At 40.0% G+C, this 18,217-nt stretch overlaps 1 protein-coding gene and 1 pseudogene across 1 annotated transcript; one reads left to right on the forward strand and one right to left on the reverse strand.

Moving 5' to 3' along the window:
• Positions 1-2,094: 2,094 nt before the first annotated feature.
• LOC123724094 (heat shock protein beta-1-like) lies at positions 2,095-3,240 on the forward strand (annotated as a pseudogene).
• A 4,837-nt stretch (positions 3,241-8,077) lies between these two features.
• On the reverse strand, positions 8,078-18,217 carry LOC106612802 (14-3-3 protein gamma-2). The gene is made up of 2 exons (XM_014214318.3): positions 17,943-18,217; positions 8,078-12,363 (listed from the first exon to the last, which is right to left on the reverse strand). The coding sequence occupies exons 1-2, from the start codon at positions 18,027-18,029 to the stop codon at positions 11,704-11,706; spliced, it is 747 nt and encodes a 248-aa protein (XP_014069793.1). The 5' UTR covers positions 18,030-18,217; the 3' UTR covers positions 8,078-11,703.

Raw genomic sequence — 18,217 nt, forward strand, 5'->3', positions numbered from 1 at the left:
GTCTGACTTCCTGTACAGGTGTCAGGGGTACATGCTGCATGCACAGCCTCCATGTGAGCTGTAACAAAATAAAAAAGGCATGTTCATTATATGTCCATTCATGTATTGTATTGAAGCATGCCCATCACTTTGGACCATATTTAATCATTCTTTACATTAGTTAGCATTTTTGTGATCAGTTTATTTTCCCATTGCTATACATGGCACTCCTCGAAAACCACAGTGGAATGTTTCTGAGCAAGGGTTACTGTGGAAACAGTTGCCAGGCAACAGCACAATAGTGCTCTGTTTTTGATCGGACCACACCTTAGAAATAGAATGCATAAAACTGACTTGTTTCTCCACATTACACATCAAAATCCATTGGTCTACTGATAGAGGTACAATTCAGTTGGTAATTGATTGTTATGATTCCTTACATAAAATAGACTACACAGGAAACAGAAAATGTGTTGTATTGTAACTGATAAAAAAAACGATCTCCCTAAGCCTGTGTGAAGTACATACCTGTGTATGGTAGAGCACACCTCCCTATGTGCTCGGGAGACCACCAACCCTCCAGCACAGCCTGTCTTCTTTGGGAGAACTGTATGGTGTATAGCTGATCATTCTCTGCTCCCTTGCCAGTGACATCTGCCATGACAGCCTCAGCAACAGGCTGAGCCAGCCAGGCCAATGCAGAGGCCAAGTGGGACTCCCCCGGCCCAGCTAAACCCATTACAGCTGTTATAACCCAGTCAGCTCCATCATGGGCTTGGGTTTCTCAGAGTCCATTTCCCATCCCCAACTCTGTCAGTCTGTTCCAAGTCCCTCACGACTCCATCATGCTAGCAGTCATGTTGCCCATGTCTCTTTCTCTCTGAGCTTCATATAACTGACTGGTTTGCAAAACCCAGCCAAAACACACTAAGGTCCCAGTTGATTTTCACACAAAGACAATGCTGGTGTCGCTGACATGCTGTCAAGTCCTAAACACACAAATTAAACAATCACTTTCAGACCTGCCAATGCGCCAGAGAGCTCATCTCTCGGCTATACTCCTTGGTAGACTGTTTTCACAGTCCTTCAGTTCATGATTCTTAATAACAAAACGTTTCATCAAATTGTTTTTGAAACTCAATGCAAATAACTGCAGATTACAAAGTATTTGTTTTCATTTGCAAGGTCTTGACAAATCTCCACTGCTGTATACTGTCTCTGTTGGGTCTGCTCTCTGTCTCTCCCTCAGTGTGTGGATACTAACCAACCAGAACCAACAATAGATAGCAAAACAGGAAATACACAATTACACGTTTCAATCAAAAAGGTAATGATTTACATGATCAAAAAGTGCAACAACAGGAAATAAAATGACTATTTGCAATGCTCAAGCCGAGCCTTTGTTGCTACCGCTGCGTTTTGCAGTGTAATCCTTTGGGCGTGTTTGTTGTTGCTTTTGTACCATGAGGTCTGTGCAGTAGGTACGGTGTATTATTTACGTTCCTGCTGTGTGGGCCCACAGCATGTCACACCCAGCATAGAGAGATTACCTCTAATGTCCATGGTCCTGCTACACGTCATTTTTTCCATGGTGGGTACAGAATATCTCATATATATGTCTTAGGACACATGAGCTTATCTTTGATTATTTATATGGCTCCACTGTTGTGGATGAATGGTTGGATGGATGGTGGTGGTGTATTAAGCGCTTAAATCTGTACAATCTTGTTCATGTTCTCTGAGTGTGGACAGTTGTCAAGGTGTATGGAAATAAACAACTAAAGTGCTTCTGGCCGGGCCTGTATGTCAGACCAGACATGTGTCCCTCCTTTTTATTTATTTATTTACTACAGTCATTGGCACATATAGCAACTGGTTGCTCCACTTGACATGCATGTTTCTGGAAAATCGCTCATGGCTTGCTAACAGCTTAGCTGTTTGGAGCAACTGTACCACTGAAATGCATTCCTCTCTCTTTTTGATATTTTAACCACAAGGCATTGTATTTTAAGGACTGCAAGTAGCCCATTGAGATGGATTTGCACTGTATGGTTTTTGAAAGCCCATAAAACTACTGGACAGACAAAGCTAGAAGATATGCTACATTTCTTAGTCATGTACAGTACTGCAGCCTATAGTTAAGGGTCAATGCCAAATCTTTGTTGGTAAAGGTATCCCAGAGCAGCTGTAGGAGGGAGACAAGCCTTTTAAAATAGCAGCCCAATACACATACAATATACTACAGCCAGGTGCACTCTAAAGCATATACTGTAGACCGAACTCAATGTGGGAACTAACAGTCATACACCTACTGTACACACTGAAGATACACTCCAAACCCCAATGTGTCTGTCATATCAACAGGAAAGCACTAGGAGAGAAGAGATGAACACGGCTACGTGCCAAGGCACTTCACCAGGAAAATCACATGAGTACAAAGCAGATCATTTGGATAGTTATCAAACTGTAAATCTAAAGTAACATCTCTTGGGTGATGATTGCAATGATACGTCCCAAATGGCACACTATTCCTTATATGGTGCACAACTTTTGACCAGAGCCCTTTAGGCCTTGGTCAAAAGAAGCACACTACAGTATAGAAGGAATATGGTGCAATTTGGAATGCCGACATGGACAATAATAACTTCTGCCACATGAGAGTACTCTCCTCTGATAGAAACGTTTTCTGTCTCCTGGCTGCAGCCTTCTCCCCGGTGTGGACTCTGAGAAGGTGACCTCCTCTCTCTCTCCAGAGGGTGTGCCCAGCGTCGAGGCCCCACTGCCCTTGCCAGCCATACAGGAAGGAGGCCGCTCCATGGCCATCAGCAATAAGTAAACTCCCCATGAGTAAGCTTCCAACGACTCAGTTACACCAGCTCTGTCAGGAGGAATGGGCCAAAATTCACCCAACTTACTGGGGGAAGCTTGTGGAAAGGTACCCGAAAAGTTTGACCCAGGGTAAACAATTTAAAGGCAATGCTACCAAATACCAATTCAGTGTATGTAAACTTCTGACCCACTAGGAATGTGATGAAAGAAATAGAAGCTAAAATAAGTAATTCTCTACAGTTATTTTGACATTTCACATTCTTAAAATAAAGTGGTGATCCTAGCTGACCTAAAACAGGGAATTTTTACTAGGATTAAATGTCAGGAATTGTGAAAAACTGAGTTTAAATGTATTTGGCAAAGGTGTATGTCACGCCCTGACCATAGAGAGCCTTTGTTTCTCTATGGTGTAGTAGGTCAGGGTGTGACTAGGGGGTGATCTAGTATTTCTATGTCTATGTTGTGTTCTAGTTTCTTTTTCTATGTTGGTGTTCTGTATGATTCCCAATTAGAGGCAGCTGGTAATCGTTGTCTCTAATTGGGGATCATATTTAAGTAGCTATTTTTCCACCTGTGTTTGTGGGATCTTGTTTCTGTGTAGTTGCATATGAGCACTGCTTGAGCGTCATGTATCGTTTATTGTTTTGTGCATTTCACTTAAATAAAATATGTGGAACCCAGATCACGCTGCACGTTGGTCCGAGTATGCTTCCAGTTCGTACGATGATTGTGACAGTGTATGTAAACTTCCGACTTCAACTGTATATATATTTCATGGCCAAAGGTAACAGACAAATCTGAGTAAGAGGAAATTAATCCTCAAAACAGGTCAGCAAATCTTGAAGTTTGATAAAGGATTAGATTGGGACAATTGTCTGATAGAATGCCAGATTTAACCAGTTTCAAACTTCTCAAGCAATAAGGTATGCCATTCCCAACCCTGCAAGCTGTGGTTATCTGTATCCCAACATGGAACTATGAAAATGCTTTGTTTTGGTACTCCTAACTTACTAATACTTGTATCTTTGGTACTTGTAATTTACTGCATGTAAAATATACCAGAAGACAAGCAGATGCATTAGATCACCATGCATTTTGTTATTAATAATCCAAAATGTGAAGGGAAAAAGAGAATACCAGTGGAGCTCCAGAAATATCATCCTATTAAAAAGCTAGAAGTACTGTAGAATCTGAGTACACAGATAATTCTAATAACAGTACTCTCCGCCTGCAGCCTGTGAGTAGACACTGAGAAGACTGGGTACATCAATGTGACAGCCCACCCCAGAGACTAGGCTACTGTGTAGTCAGTCCATCAGAGACCAACATACTCTTGTATAACAAGCAAAAATCTCTGAGCCAAATTTAGCACACCACCTCACTCTACGTTATGATAGTCATTTACACTGTAAATAAATACTTTGTAGCACAGCAGGCTAGCTTCAGATTCCACAGTGGACGTAGCAGGCAAATTATGTAATAACATTACTGTAAGAATACAATACAATAGCATAGTTAATTCTGTCAAAGACTATTAACACATGTAGTGCACGGTTCAGATGGTGCCCGTGAGGTTTCCTCTATACACTGTACACACAGCTTTTGTCAGGAATGAATGAAAACACAAAACATGTATTGTCTTGAATGAAGTTTATAGAGTTGAAGTCGGAAGTTTACATACACCTTAGCCAAATACATTTAAACTCAGTTTTCACAATTCCTGACATTTAATCCTAGTAAAAATTCCCTGTCTTAGGTCAGTTAGGATCACCACTTTTTTTTAAGAATGTGAAATGTCCGAATAATAGTAGAGAGAATCATTTATTTCAGCTTTTGTTTCCTTCATCACATTCCCAGTGGGTCAGAAGTTTACATACACTCAATTAGCATTTGGTAGCATTGCCTTTAAATTGTTTAACTTGGGTCAAACTCCTGACAGAGCTGGTGTAACTGAGTCAGGTTTGTAGGTCTCCTTGCTCACACACGCTTTTTCAGTTCTGCCCAGAAATGTTCTATAGGTTTGAGGTCAGGGCTTTGTGATGGCCACTCCAATAACTTGACTTTGTTGTCCTTAAGCCATTTTGCCACAACTTTGGAAGTATGCTTGGGGTCATTGTCCATTTGGAAGACACATTTACGACCAAGCTTTAACTTCCTGACTGATGTCTTGAGATGTTGCTTCAATATACCCACATCTTTTTCCTGCCTCATGATGCCATCTATTTTGTGAAGTGCACCAGTCCCTCCTGCAGAAAAGCACCCCCACAACATGATGCTACCACCCTCCCTCTTTTTCCTCCAAACATAACGATGGTCATTATGTCCAAACAGTTCTATTTTTGTTTCATCAGACCAGAGGACATTTCTCCAAAAAGTACGATCTTTGTCCCCATGTGCAATTGCAAACCGTAGTCTGGCTTTTTTATGGCGGTTTTGGAGCAGTGGCTTCTTCCTTGCTGTTGTTCTGGGATTGATTTGCACCTTTCACACCAAAGTACGTTCATCTCTAGGAGACAGAATGCGTCTCCTTCCAGAGCGGTATGACAACTGTGTGGTCCCATGGTGTTTATACTTGCGTTCTATTGTTTGTACAGATGAACGTGGTACCTTCAGGTGTTTGGAAATTGGTCCCAAGGATGAACCAGACTTGTGGTCTACAATTGTTTTCTGAGGTCTTGGCTGATTTCTTTTGATTTTCCCATGATGTCAAGCAAAGACATTACTCAAATGATGTCAATTAGCCTATCAGAAGCTTCTAAAGCCATGACATAATTTTCTGGAATTTTCCAAGCTGTTTAAAGGCACAGTCAACTTAATGTATGTAAACTTCTGACCCACTGGAATTGCGATACAATGAATTATTGATTATTAGTGAAATAATCTGTAAACAATTGTTGGAAAAATGACTTGTCATGCACAAAGTAGATGTCCTAACCGACTTGCCAAAACTATAGTTTCTTAACAAGAAATTTGTGGAGTGTATTGAAAAACTAGTTTTAATGACTCCAACTTAAGTGTATATAAACTTCCGACTTCAACTGTATATAGCTTGGTTATTACTGTAGCTTTTGTATTTTTTCAGGTAGTGAATCATACATTATCTTCTTTTATTATCTGTCAACACCTTTAGCAGGGCTGCCTTTTGAAACTAAACTCCAAACTAGATGGTCAAGAAGTTCATTGTTGGGCCTCCCGAGAGGCGCACGGTCTAAGGCACTGCATTGCAGTGCCAGAGGCATCACTACAGACCCTGGTTTGATCCAAGGCTGTGTCGCAGCCGGCCGTGACTGGGAGACCCATGAGGCGGCACACAATTGGCCCAGCGTTGTCCGGGTTAGGGGAGAGTTTCGCCGGCCTGGATGTGCGGCTGGCTTCCAGGTTAAGCGTGCAGTGTGTCAAGAAGCAGTGCGGCTTGGTGGGGTCGTGTTTTGGAGGAAGCATGGCATGTTATCGGTTATTTAATCATTTGTAAATGCAATATAAACCCTTTATAAACCCTTGAAAGTGTTACCATGTAAATAGAGCTCATAGAATAGGTGTTGGTTTGACATGATTTATCAGTGATTTATACATAGAGATCTTATCTGGTTAACTTGATTATACTTTAGTATTGTAATTGACTATGCTGTCTAGTCTGTTGCCTCAATCCAGGAAATCATCAGATAATCAACAGATAAATCATTTTGCAACAATGTGTTTCCTTGACTATTTTGATATTGTTTCATGGATACTTTCACAATCTATTGGCCACTGTGTGAATGTTGGTTTTGTCATCCTTGGTGCAGATAATGTAGTGCACTACAACACCGCGTGGGGGACAGGTTGGTGCTGCTGAATTCTAATGCTTCCTCTGCTGCTTGAGCTTTCATCTTTTTTTGCAGGATGCTATAGGTGTCTGAGCAGTGCAGCAAGGAACTGGGGCTAATAACGGGAGGCTTATTATAGCCCTAGCAACAGGAACGGGATTGGTGGCTGCGCAGGGTGAGCCTATCAGCTATTGGCTGGCAAGGGAGACAGTTCCAAGCACAGAAATGAATCTCATGAAAGCTTCAGTACAGCAGGCTGCAGCAAGAGACTGCAGTCTAGGGTAGGGGGATCCAACAGCTTGCCACTTCAGCTTATCAGTCAGTTTGGGGTGCTGTTTCCGTATTGGAATAAACAGATGTGCATGAATAATTGGTGTGTGTGTGTGTGTGTGTGTGTGTGTGTGTGTGTGTGTGTGTGTGTGTGTGTGTGTGTGTGTGTGTGTGTGTGTGTGTGTGTGTGTGTGTGAGAGAGAGAGAAACTACTGTCAGGGAATGGCAGATAGTATTGGCTTATAGCATCCACATGACAGAGATTTGTCATGTAAATTACATTTAGGTTTTGAGTAAAGAATCCTATATTTCACCCATAGCAAGAGTACAGTATACGTGGTCTCTATTGTTATAGCCTAGAAGTATGCTTTGATCCATATTGTAATGTTGTAGATGATGATGAGCAAAGCACCTTATCTCTCTCTCACACACACATACACATACACATGCACACATACACAGTTTCTACAGATACCTACAAACATGTTTGAACTTTAATCTCTGACCCAGCATCTTTGACCCAGCACATGAACAGCACACGAGTGTTTCAAATGAGAGCAGTGTCCCAAATTAGTTTCTCTGTCACACTGTCTATGGTGCACTACACTCCTTTTTAAAATGTCTATGGTGCACTAAACTCCTTTTTAAAATGTATATGGTGCACTACACTCTCTAAATGTCTATGAGTAAAATACTGGAGGGGACTGGGAACATTGTAGCACTGAGTAAAATACTGGAGGGGACAGGGAATATTGTAGCACTGAGTAAAATACTGGAAAGGACAGGGAATATTGTAGCACTGAGTAAAATACTGGAAAGGACAGGGAACATTGTAGCACTGAGTAAAATACTGGAGGGGACAGGGAACATTGTAGCACTGAGTAAAATACTGGAAAGGACAGGGAACATTGTAGCACTGAGTAAAATACTGGAAAGGACAGGGAACATTGTAGCACTGAGTAAAATACTGGAAAGGACAGGGAACATTGTAGCACTGAGTAAAATACTGGAAAGGACAGGGAATATTGTAGCACTGAGTAAAATACTGGAAAGGACAGGGAACATTGTAGCACTGGATTCATAGGATGAAGTATGGTGAAGGAGCTGGTAGTTCAGCATGACACTAATAAAAAAAAATTACATCTATATACTGACAAACAACTAACTTGAATGAGCAACAGATAGCAACGAAGTTTCTTAAAAACATCCTCCATTTTAATGGTAGTCGATTTGTTGACAAGATTATGTGCCTTCAGTCTACATGTTTTCTTTTGTATAGCCATGGTGCCAAGCCTTTACTTGATTCAATGGAAGTTTAATTTAATTTCAGAGCAAAGAGAGCATACATGTTACAGTGGTGTTCTACCTGAACTTACAGACACAAGGATCTGGGTGAACAAATTGAAAATGAAATAAATAAACACAAACTAAACATGTACTTAATGCATAAACCATCCCTTCTGATGTGTCCAAAAATCTACACCAAACAAATGATAGAGTTGAACGTTTCTTTCAGAGGAAAAGCAATCTGAATTGTTAACTCTCGCAATCTATGTTGACATAGAGGAAAAAGTAACACAGTGTTCCAAAGTGGCCTTGTGTCCCAGAAGGGACTATGTCAATTAATGAAGTACCAGGTTTAATTACATATGTTAACTGTACTTACTAAATTACATGTGTTAACTGTTCGAGTAGCATGGTAAAAATGGAAGGTATAACAGTGTCTCTCTGTTGATGGCACTAGATGAATGGCATAAAGTAACACCGTAGGTTTATGAATATAAATATCTAAATCTGACACACCTCAAGGTGTTTGGGTTTCCCAGGGCAAGTGATAATGTCTGAGACCAACAACAACAAAAAATAGCTGAGTTTTAGCCAATTATGATCAAGATTATAAATCTAATAAAATCTAGAGCATAGCAGCAAGACGGAAAACAACATCCTCAGCAATATCTATTTGGATACATGGTTAGCTCAGAGGATGTGAGATGTACAATGGGTTAAAGACTAAAAGTGGCGTCCCAAATGGCACCCTATTGACGCCACCAAATGGCAGCCTATTACCTATAGTGCACTATTGACCAAGACCCATAGGGCTCTGGTCAAAAGTAGTGTACTATATAGGGAAGAGGGTGGCATTTGGGACACTGTTAAAGTCCTAAATCATTTAGATCTGTTCTTTTGTCCTCGTGGGAATCATTCAGTTGGGACATTCAGCCCTCGGTGGTAAATAACTTTAACAGTGTATGACAAATGACTCTCCCTGTTTGCTTCAACCTGAAGTCCTAATAGCCAGCTATTATTTGACTAGCTTTTGCATTATATTGCATGAGCAGAAATGTGCATTCACTGCACTGGAGTCATGCAAGTTTGTGTAGATCTACAAGCATAAGTGGGTTTTTACAGTGTCGTTATAATTCTCTTTTTGCATACATGGTTATGGAGGATGCCTATGGAGTATGCTGAATCAACTATTTCAAGTGGGAAAGGAGGCACACACAAGAATAGCATACTAGCAGCACATAAGAGGTTACAACAAAACACAAACGTTGACTTAGTGACATCACAACAATACACTAGACTGCCATGGAAATGGTGAATTTATAATTGTCATAATTTTTTTATCATCATAGTTCTCGTTTCTTGTGCAACTGCTACATAATGACTCACATTCAAGATATTCGTCACTCAGAAACAGCTAAAAAGGTATAAAAAAAAATAAAAAAATGTATACTGTCAGAAATAAATTGTGGTCCATGTTGTGAATTCATAACAGAAACACTGATTCTGAAAACTTCATTGTTCAAACTGGTTAATAACATGACAAAATAAGTAATCAAATAGTTCAAAGAACAAAGTATTTGTTTTACAATGCCATTATTATAATTTAATGTGACAAAGCCATTATTATAATTTAACATGACAAACATCAGTTGGTAAGATTAAGCAATCACTGGTATGTTTTTCCCCACTTTTTTTTTCTTCCATTAACAAATTAAATACATATTGCATGCCACTATAGCAATGCTCATAACATGTCAATTTTTACGATGTACATTTTGATATAGCAAATAATAACAAAATAAGAATCAGTTATAAATAAGAAATAAATCAGACAAAGCCTGTTTTCTCAATCATATGAATACTTAACACCCACAGTATAAGTTAATAAAGTCAAGCTACTGTATGTTTAAATACTCCACCAGCATGCACAATACTGAATAATCGATATTATTGTAGTAATCATCTTACACTGAAGAAACAGTATAGTAGGCAAGTGCATTTAATAAAACACAGAAGTAAACCACAAACTCTGCAGCTGCTTTAACATAACGTCTCTGTTTTAAACTGTCTCTGCCTTTAGATAGACTCGATTGGAGGTTAAGCTTTGGTTCCAGTATCATACTGAGAGCAGTCAGAGGACAGTCACAATGGATATAATGCCCAATATTCCGAAAAAACTAGAAGTCATGTGAAAGAGTAAATTGATAGGTATTTTATCCTTACCTCATTGCCATGATTGGTATTAACTTCACAATGAACATCCAACATTTTAACAAAACATCTGCATTTGACTTTTTCTAGTTGATTTGGTCAGATGAATACTATTTGCATTTTCTTGGCTGTCCTGCACTCCCTTCAAGAGTGAGTGATATCTTAAAAGGGCAACTCCGCAACTTTTCAAACATCATATTCATTATCTCCAGCACTAAACGATATTGTTGTCTACATATGTGAAAGCGGCGCATTTGTATGTTTTGTAGAAGAAATAAAATAGCATTAAAATGTTCTACCCGATGACATCAAAAGTTTCAACATTTTAAAAACAGTGAATGATCTTTTGAATGAAAAAGGAAACCGCACACTGCTCTTGATAGTATAACTGATCTTTAATAAGCTTACGTGTCGGCCTCACGGCCTTCGTCAGAGCTTTTTGTGAGTTAAAACAAAATGTGCACCCTTATTTAGACCTAGCCCCACCCACATACGTTCCACGAATCGAAAGGGGTTGGAGGCGAAGGAAAAACAAATAAAAGTGCTACCAAATATGACAATATGCATTTCATAAATATTTTAATAAAGTGTGTAAATAAGACGTCTGTAAAACCACAATGAGGACATAGACCTACTAAGCAAGTTTTCATATATCATTGGGTGCAAAAAACAGAGTAATCTTAAATAGGGGCATAATTCATGTTCAAATTCACAACAACAAAAAATTGATTTTCAAACACTAAGATTTGCGGTGACGTGGGGAGCAAGAAAAGAGCCCATCTCTGGCTAGAAATCCTACCCGGTGATGTCACAGAAGCATTTTTTAGGATCCTTCTTATCTTTTTAACCACAGATCATAGAAATGCGCTATTTTCACATAAGTAGACACTGGTTTGGTGCTGAGATAATGAATATGAGGTTGAAAAGTGGCTGAGTTGCTAGTACTGGAACCATTGCAAACTATTTGCAAACTTCCCCCCTTCCTCAAGTGTCTGCATCTCTATCATGCATAAACCTAACTAAGCAGCTTCCCTTGGTACGACACCAGTCCCTATGCCAGTGTGAGACTGCCAAACCAATCCAAAAACAACCACTTCAGGATTGACTGACATTTCAGTGGTTTTGGCAAATGTCAAAGAGAAAATCAAGAAGAAGCAGGCCCTTTCAACCATATATATTAGCCTATGTAACCTCCCCTCTCACCTTTCTTTCTTTTAACACATGGAAAAATAAAGAACTGCTGCTGTGGTACGATCATCAGCAAAAGCGCCTGCCAAAGCCCACCGGCCCTTCATTCTATATTTTTTCTAAGTGTGGTTTATTAATCTTTGTTGCCCTCCCCTCCCTCATCATCCTGCTGGTCACTTGTCCACAGTGTTAAGTTGTCTCGGAGCAGCTGCATGATGAGAGTTGAGTCTTTGTAGGAGTCCTCGTTCAGGGTGTCCAGCTCAGCAATAGCGTCATCGAAGGCGGTCTTGGCCAGATGACAGGCCTGCTCAGGGGCATTCTGGATCTCGTAGTAAAACACAGAGTAGTTGAGGGCCAAGCCGAGGCGGATGGGGTGGGTGGGCTGCATGTGCTCTTTGCTGATCTCATGGGCCTCGTTGTAAGCCTTCTCTGATGACTCGATGACGGTGGCCCTCTTCTCACCCGTGGCCACCTCGGCCAGGTAGCGGTAGTAGTCGCCCTTCATCTTCAGGTAAAACACCTTGCTCTCGTGCTGCGTCTCGTTGCAGTTCTTGATCAGGTAGTTATCCAGCAGGTTGAGCACGTCCTGACACACAGCCTCCAGCTCCTTCTCAATCTTCTCTCTGTAGGCCCGAACCATTTCAATCTTTTTCTCATTTCCATCTGAAGAGGTCTTCTGCTCGATGCTAGAGATCACCCTCCAAGAGGAACGGCGGGCCCCCACCACATTCTTATAGGCCACAGACAGGAGGTTCCTCTCCTCGTTAGATAGGGCCTCATTCAGCTCTGTTACCTGGGGAGGGGACAGAGCAGTGGTCATAAATGCACTATCCTGTGTAAGACAGCCAATAACCCCCTAGGTTATGCATTCATGAATGTAAACAGTTATTTTTCAACAATATCACGTACAGAAGGTATGGTTTTACATGAAATCATATCAGAGCATGTCACAACCCTATACAGTATCACACCTATCATATCTACTGTACAGTATGATCTGTTAGAATACAAACTGGATGCACACACAGCACTGCATTGGGAATGAGCAAGATTCAATTAGTTTCCATGGCAATCAGGTCACTTAGTGCACCAGTAGATCAAACTGCCACGTGGACAGCTAATGCTCGCTTGTGGAGAACCAGATTGAAGATAGTGAGAGAGTGAGAGAGAGTGGGGGTTGGGACTGGAGAGGGGGCAGAGGGTTGGAGGTAGTTATGTTCCCACGAGGAATCCAGAGGCAGCTGCAGTGTAAGTGTAGACGGTCAGTCCATCGCACAGGCAGTTCACGTGTCTCCCTGACCTTCTCCTCTGCTTAAAACTGACCTTTTCACCTGTCTAAAACCCCATGTAATGCTGTCACCCTGGACATGCTTTGAACCTACTACTTGACTCTATACGTACAAGGTGGGAGGTAACGTGTTAATCCTGGGAATGTCAAAGAGTGTACAGTAAAAAGCACAACTGATCAGTAACCTTTGAACTTTTAACGTTGTATATCCTGACTTGGTCTAAATGCTACACTTCGTTCTACTAACCTACAAGGTATTTAGTGTCTGACTTAAAGACATTATGTAGCAAATTACAATAAGTAACATTAAATATTCTCAAGACTTATTATAACGAACCCACACACCAATGTCACATATACAGTATCTTACCTGGGTCAGTCTAACAATTCGGTGCCTTTTGAGATGTGTAACTTGGTGAAAAAAAAAGGTTAGACTTCACCTACTTTTGACATTGTCAAAGATCACATGTTTAACATAATAAAATAAACATGTTTTAAAATCTCAAGAGGTTAAATAAAAAAGTCAAATAAAGTAACAGGGTTGACCGTAACACAGCTGACATCTTAAATCAGCCATAAATTCCCTTTTGACAGGGGGAAATGGAAGTTTGTGTGCAACTGGAAGGGGCAATTGAATGCAAGGTTCAAAAAACTAAATTGTTAAAACATTTCTAGTCTGTCTATGGGTAACACTGTTGACGTGTTATGCTCGACCCACTCAGTTTTCCACCACAAAACACCTGAAAATGGCCAAAAAGAGTAGAACCAGCTCACCTGCTTTTACACTATGATTTGACTATTAGAAGTTCAATGTTTATTTTATTTTTTATAATCTATTTAACTCTGCATTATTGGAAAAGGACCCGTAAGTAAGCATTTCACTGTTAGTCTACATATGTTGCCTACGAAGAATGTGACAAACAATATTTGATTTGTTTCTTTTGATCACATTTCTTTAAAGGAATAGGGTAGACCTTAAAATGAAGGGCAGGATCTTGTTGTTTTTACCTTAAAATGGATCAATAATCACATGAAATAAAGAATAATATTCAGAAAGGATTTTTTCAAAACAACAAAATAACTAGGGCTTTACAATAACGCTGAAATTCTGGGGTTAAGTAGGTTAAAGTCTTCCTGGAAGTCACAGACAGTGCACAGAGGGACATGTCAAAATGCTGAATCTTTATTCATGTTAAAAATCTAATTCATTGAATTATTCATGTGGTCTATATTAAAGGGCATTTCATTTAATATAACTTGCTTTTAAAATGCACTATTGGTGCAACATTTATAATTAAAATATCAAAGGGATGCAAAAGACACATTTTATGGAACAACCCCCATATCTGTGTTGAATCACATTAAGAGCAACTGAAAAGACCTGAGACGATCAATATCACTTCCAATCCACTTCCAGATAACCTTACATTGATAAAACACATGTATTTATATCCACCTAAATCAATATCTGCAAAATAATTAGATTATCTAGATTAGAACTATAGAGAGGGAAGATGCAGACAGCAAAAGGCTACAGAGGAAATACAGCTTAATGGGTGGCCCATTCTAGCAAAGTGCTCTCCCTCATTGAGAAGCTAACGTTGCTCCTTTCTGGTGAGCTGATGTGACATTACCCTCCCAGCCTGATAGAGGAGCGGAAAGAATGCGGCTGATAGGTGACATCACAGCCATCGTGTGCATGGATGACAGAATATTTCTAAACAGGCCTTTTTCCTTCCCAGCTTGAAATGCAAGAACATACAATTCACAGCTCAAATGCATTACTAAGCTAATGTTATGCTATCTAATTGTTACTCCATCTGATTGTAATGGATCCGTGAGAAACCTAATGGACAGAGTGCAAAAGACCTCAAGCGATGTTGGAAAAGCTCATCATACGCATTTCTTGTCAGTGAATCATCATTGTACCAAAATGCTGATATCAGTGAATATAACTGAAGAGAGGCAGCCTACCATACTGATCTGAATACCTAATTGCCAAGCTGAACAATTATTGATGGGCTGGGTAAAAATCTGTCACGACTATCCTGAACACATTATGCTACTGTAAATACATGACATAATAAAAATAAAGAAATGTCTTCAATGACATTCAATGCATTCACTGACAAAGCAGCACTGCTTATAGTTGCACCTTACTGCATTGATGCATTAAGGAACCAATGCAAACATGTATGCAGGATAATATTGTACAAGGTGAGATCAGAACATAAAAGTATACTTCTCATTGCTTTTTCCTGCCATCAAGAGAACCCTGGCTGCAGTGGCAAGGGATTTCCCATTGGAGAGGGGTACGAGTACACACCACTACACTGCAAAAGGCCTAGCACTGACTGCATGCACTGACACAGCAGATTGCTTAAAGGGAAAGGAATCCTACAGGCACACATCACTAAAATGGCATTGCTTGCAACAAGAAATCTGCAGGGGAAAGATATCTAAATTATGCAGGCGATGAGACAAAGTATTACTAGGAAGTAATAATAATGGTTAAGATTTCATTTCATTACAGTTAGAAAAAAAAGTTGTTGAGTACAGTTTTAATACTAAAGCACTAGGCTAGGCTACATAATGATTGGAGGAGACTGGGCATATAGGTTTAGGGCCTAATGACAATGCATTTTTCACAGTGTGAGACCTGTATCAATAAACCAAACAATAACCTATATTTCATTAAAATTGCTTTAAAGAACACACAGCTCAACCATATCCAGACATACAGCATGTCTAGACGCTACTGCACACGTTGACAATGACACACAATGCAACATACATTATCATTCTGCAATGCACCTGTAACTTAATGTAGCTCAACAACTGAACACAAAATGATCAATATCCAATCTGATCATTGACTCACTGCAATATGACAAAATACAGAACATTCTAGAGAGAATTATGCTGCCTCCTACATTTGTTTTGTGTAAAGAGCTGGAAACTGAATAACCATTTATGCAGGAATAGATCCTCATCCAGAGAACATATGTAGCCTATATGAACAGATATACAGTACCAGTCAAAAGTTTGGACACACCTACTTATTCAAGGGGTTTTCTGTATTTTTACTACTTGTTGGCTGTTTTTCCTTCACTCTGTGGTCCAACTCATCCCAAACCATCTCAATTGGGTTGAGGTCAGGTGATTATGGAGGCCAGGTCATCTGATGCAGCACTCCATCACTCTCCTTCTTGGTCAAAATAGCCCTTACACAGCCTGGAGGTGTGTTGGGTCATTGTCCTGTTGGAAAACCAATGATCGTCCCACTAAGCGCAAACCAGATGGGATGGCGTATCGCTGCAGAATGCTGTGGTAGCCATGCTGGTTAAGTGTGCCTTGAATTCTTAATATGTCACCAGCAAAGCACCCCCACACCTGCTCCTCCATGCTTCACTGTTGGAACCACACATGCAGAGATCATCCGTTCACCTACTCTGCGTCTCACAAAGACACGGCGGTTGGAACCAAAAATCGCAAATTTGGACTCATCAGACCAAAGGACAGATTTCCACCGGTCTAATGTCCATTGCTCATGTTTCTTGGCCCAAGCAATTCTCTTCTTCATAGTGGTCTCCTTTAGTAGTGGTTTCTTTGCAGCAATTCGACCATGAAGGCCTGATTCACACAGTCTCCTCTGAACAGTTGATGTTGAGATGTGTCTGTTACTTGAACTCTGTGAAGCATTTATTTGGGCTACAATTTCTGAGGCTGGTAACGGTAATGAACTTATCCTCTGCAGCAGAGGTAATTCTGGGTCTTCCTTTCCTGTGGCGGTCCTCATGAGAGCCAGTTTCATCATAGCGCTTGATGGGTTTTGAGACTGCACTTGAAAAACCTTCAAAGCTCTTGAAATATTCCGGATTGACTGATCTTCATTTCTTAAAGTAATGATGGACTGTCATTTCTCTTTGCTTATTTGAGTAGTTTTTGCCATAATATGGACTTGGTCTTTTACCAAATCTTCCACCCCTACCTTGTTACAACACATTGGTTCAAATGCATTAAGAAGGAAAGAAATTCCACAAATTACCTTTTAACAAGGCACACCTGTTAATTGAAATGCATTCCAGGTGACTACCTCATGAAGCTGGTTGAGAGAATGCCAAGAGTGAACAAAGCTGTCATCAAGGCAAAGGGTGGCTACTTCAAATAATCTCAAATATATGTATTTGTTAAACACTTTTTTGGTTACTACATCATTCCATGTAGAAAATAATAAAAATAAAGAAAAACCCTAGAATGAGTAGGTGTGTCCAAACTTTTGACTGGTACTGTTATATATATATATATATTATCAATAGAGGACACATTTAACTTACAAAAATGTATTTAAAATATATGACCATTTTTACTAGGTTATTATTTAATTAAATCTAGATATTGATTGATTCTTCCTGTAATATTTGAGCAACCTCACATGGCACTACCCTAAAGACCAAATTCTTAACGATCTGAATTGAATAAATCACATGGGGATATTAAATCCCACTGGGCATACACTGGTTGAATCAAAGTTGTTTCTACGTCATTTCTATGAAATTATGTTAAAACCAACGTGGAGTAGACGTTGAATTGACGTCTGTGCCCAGTGGCATAGAACATTTATCAAATGTAATGTGAGGGACACGTTTGACAGAGAAATCAATGTTCTTTGGTGCCTCAGAATACATTTGGTGGTAATATTACTCCACTGTATTTCTTTTAAAGGCACGAGACAGGCACCGCCCAAGCACTGCCCAAGGAGCATTCGATAGCAAATATTGATTGCCTTTCTTGAACGTTTGAGCTCCACATTTTAGCTATTTTATTCGTTATAAATAAACAGAGATTGAGCCCTACGAAACAGACGTGATATTCTGAATGCTGTAGGCTAGTATTGGTGTATTTCTATACACATCACATCCATGAAAAATCTCCCGGGAATGCAATCAAATACCTAAATAGAGATAATTCATATTTATTAGAATTACATTGTAGAGAATTCAATGTTTTATTGAACACCATATCACATACCTTATTCATACAGTAGTCAATTCACATGCAATGGTTTTGGAGGAGTGACTTACCGACTTCATGGCAGCTGCCATATCATCATACCTTTCAGCCTGTTCAGCCAGCCTGGCTTTCTGCACCAGCTGCTCGCGATCAACCATTTTAATATTTGGTTAGTGTGAACGTTATTCTATAGGTTTTGGGATGAAATTATATGTGTACTACTCGCAATGCTGTGAAACTCTATGTGAACCTAGGCTGCAGCTGTTCCGTGCAGTCTGTGCTAGTGCCGACGGGCCACCCTTTCTCGTTCCTCACACTTTCCCCGGACTGCGTCATCACTCAGAAA

This window comes from Salmo salar, chromosome 09, assembly GCF_965601325.2.
Source record: "Salmo salar chromosome 09, fSalSal1, whole genome shotgun sequence".
Taxonomy (NCBI): domain Eukaryota; kingdom Metazoa; phylum Chordata; class Actinopteri; order Salmoniformes; family Salmonidae; genus Salmo; species Salmo salar.

Excerpts from the sequence above, each read along its gene's own strand:
- LOC106612802 (XM_014214318.3), bottom strand. The coding sequence starts at position 18,029 with ATGGTTGATCGCGAGCAGCTGGTGCAGAAAGCCAGGCTGGCTGAACAG. Across the intron at positions 12,364-17,942 it reads TGGCAGCTGCCATGAAGTCG|GTAACAGAGCTGAATGAGGC; the intron begins GTAAGTCACTCC and ends TCCCCTCCCCAG.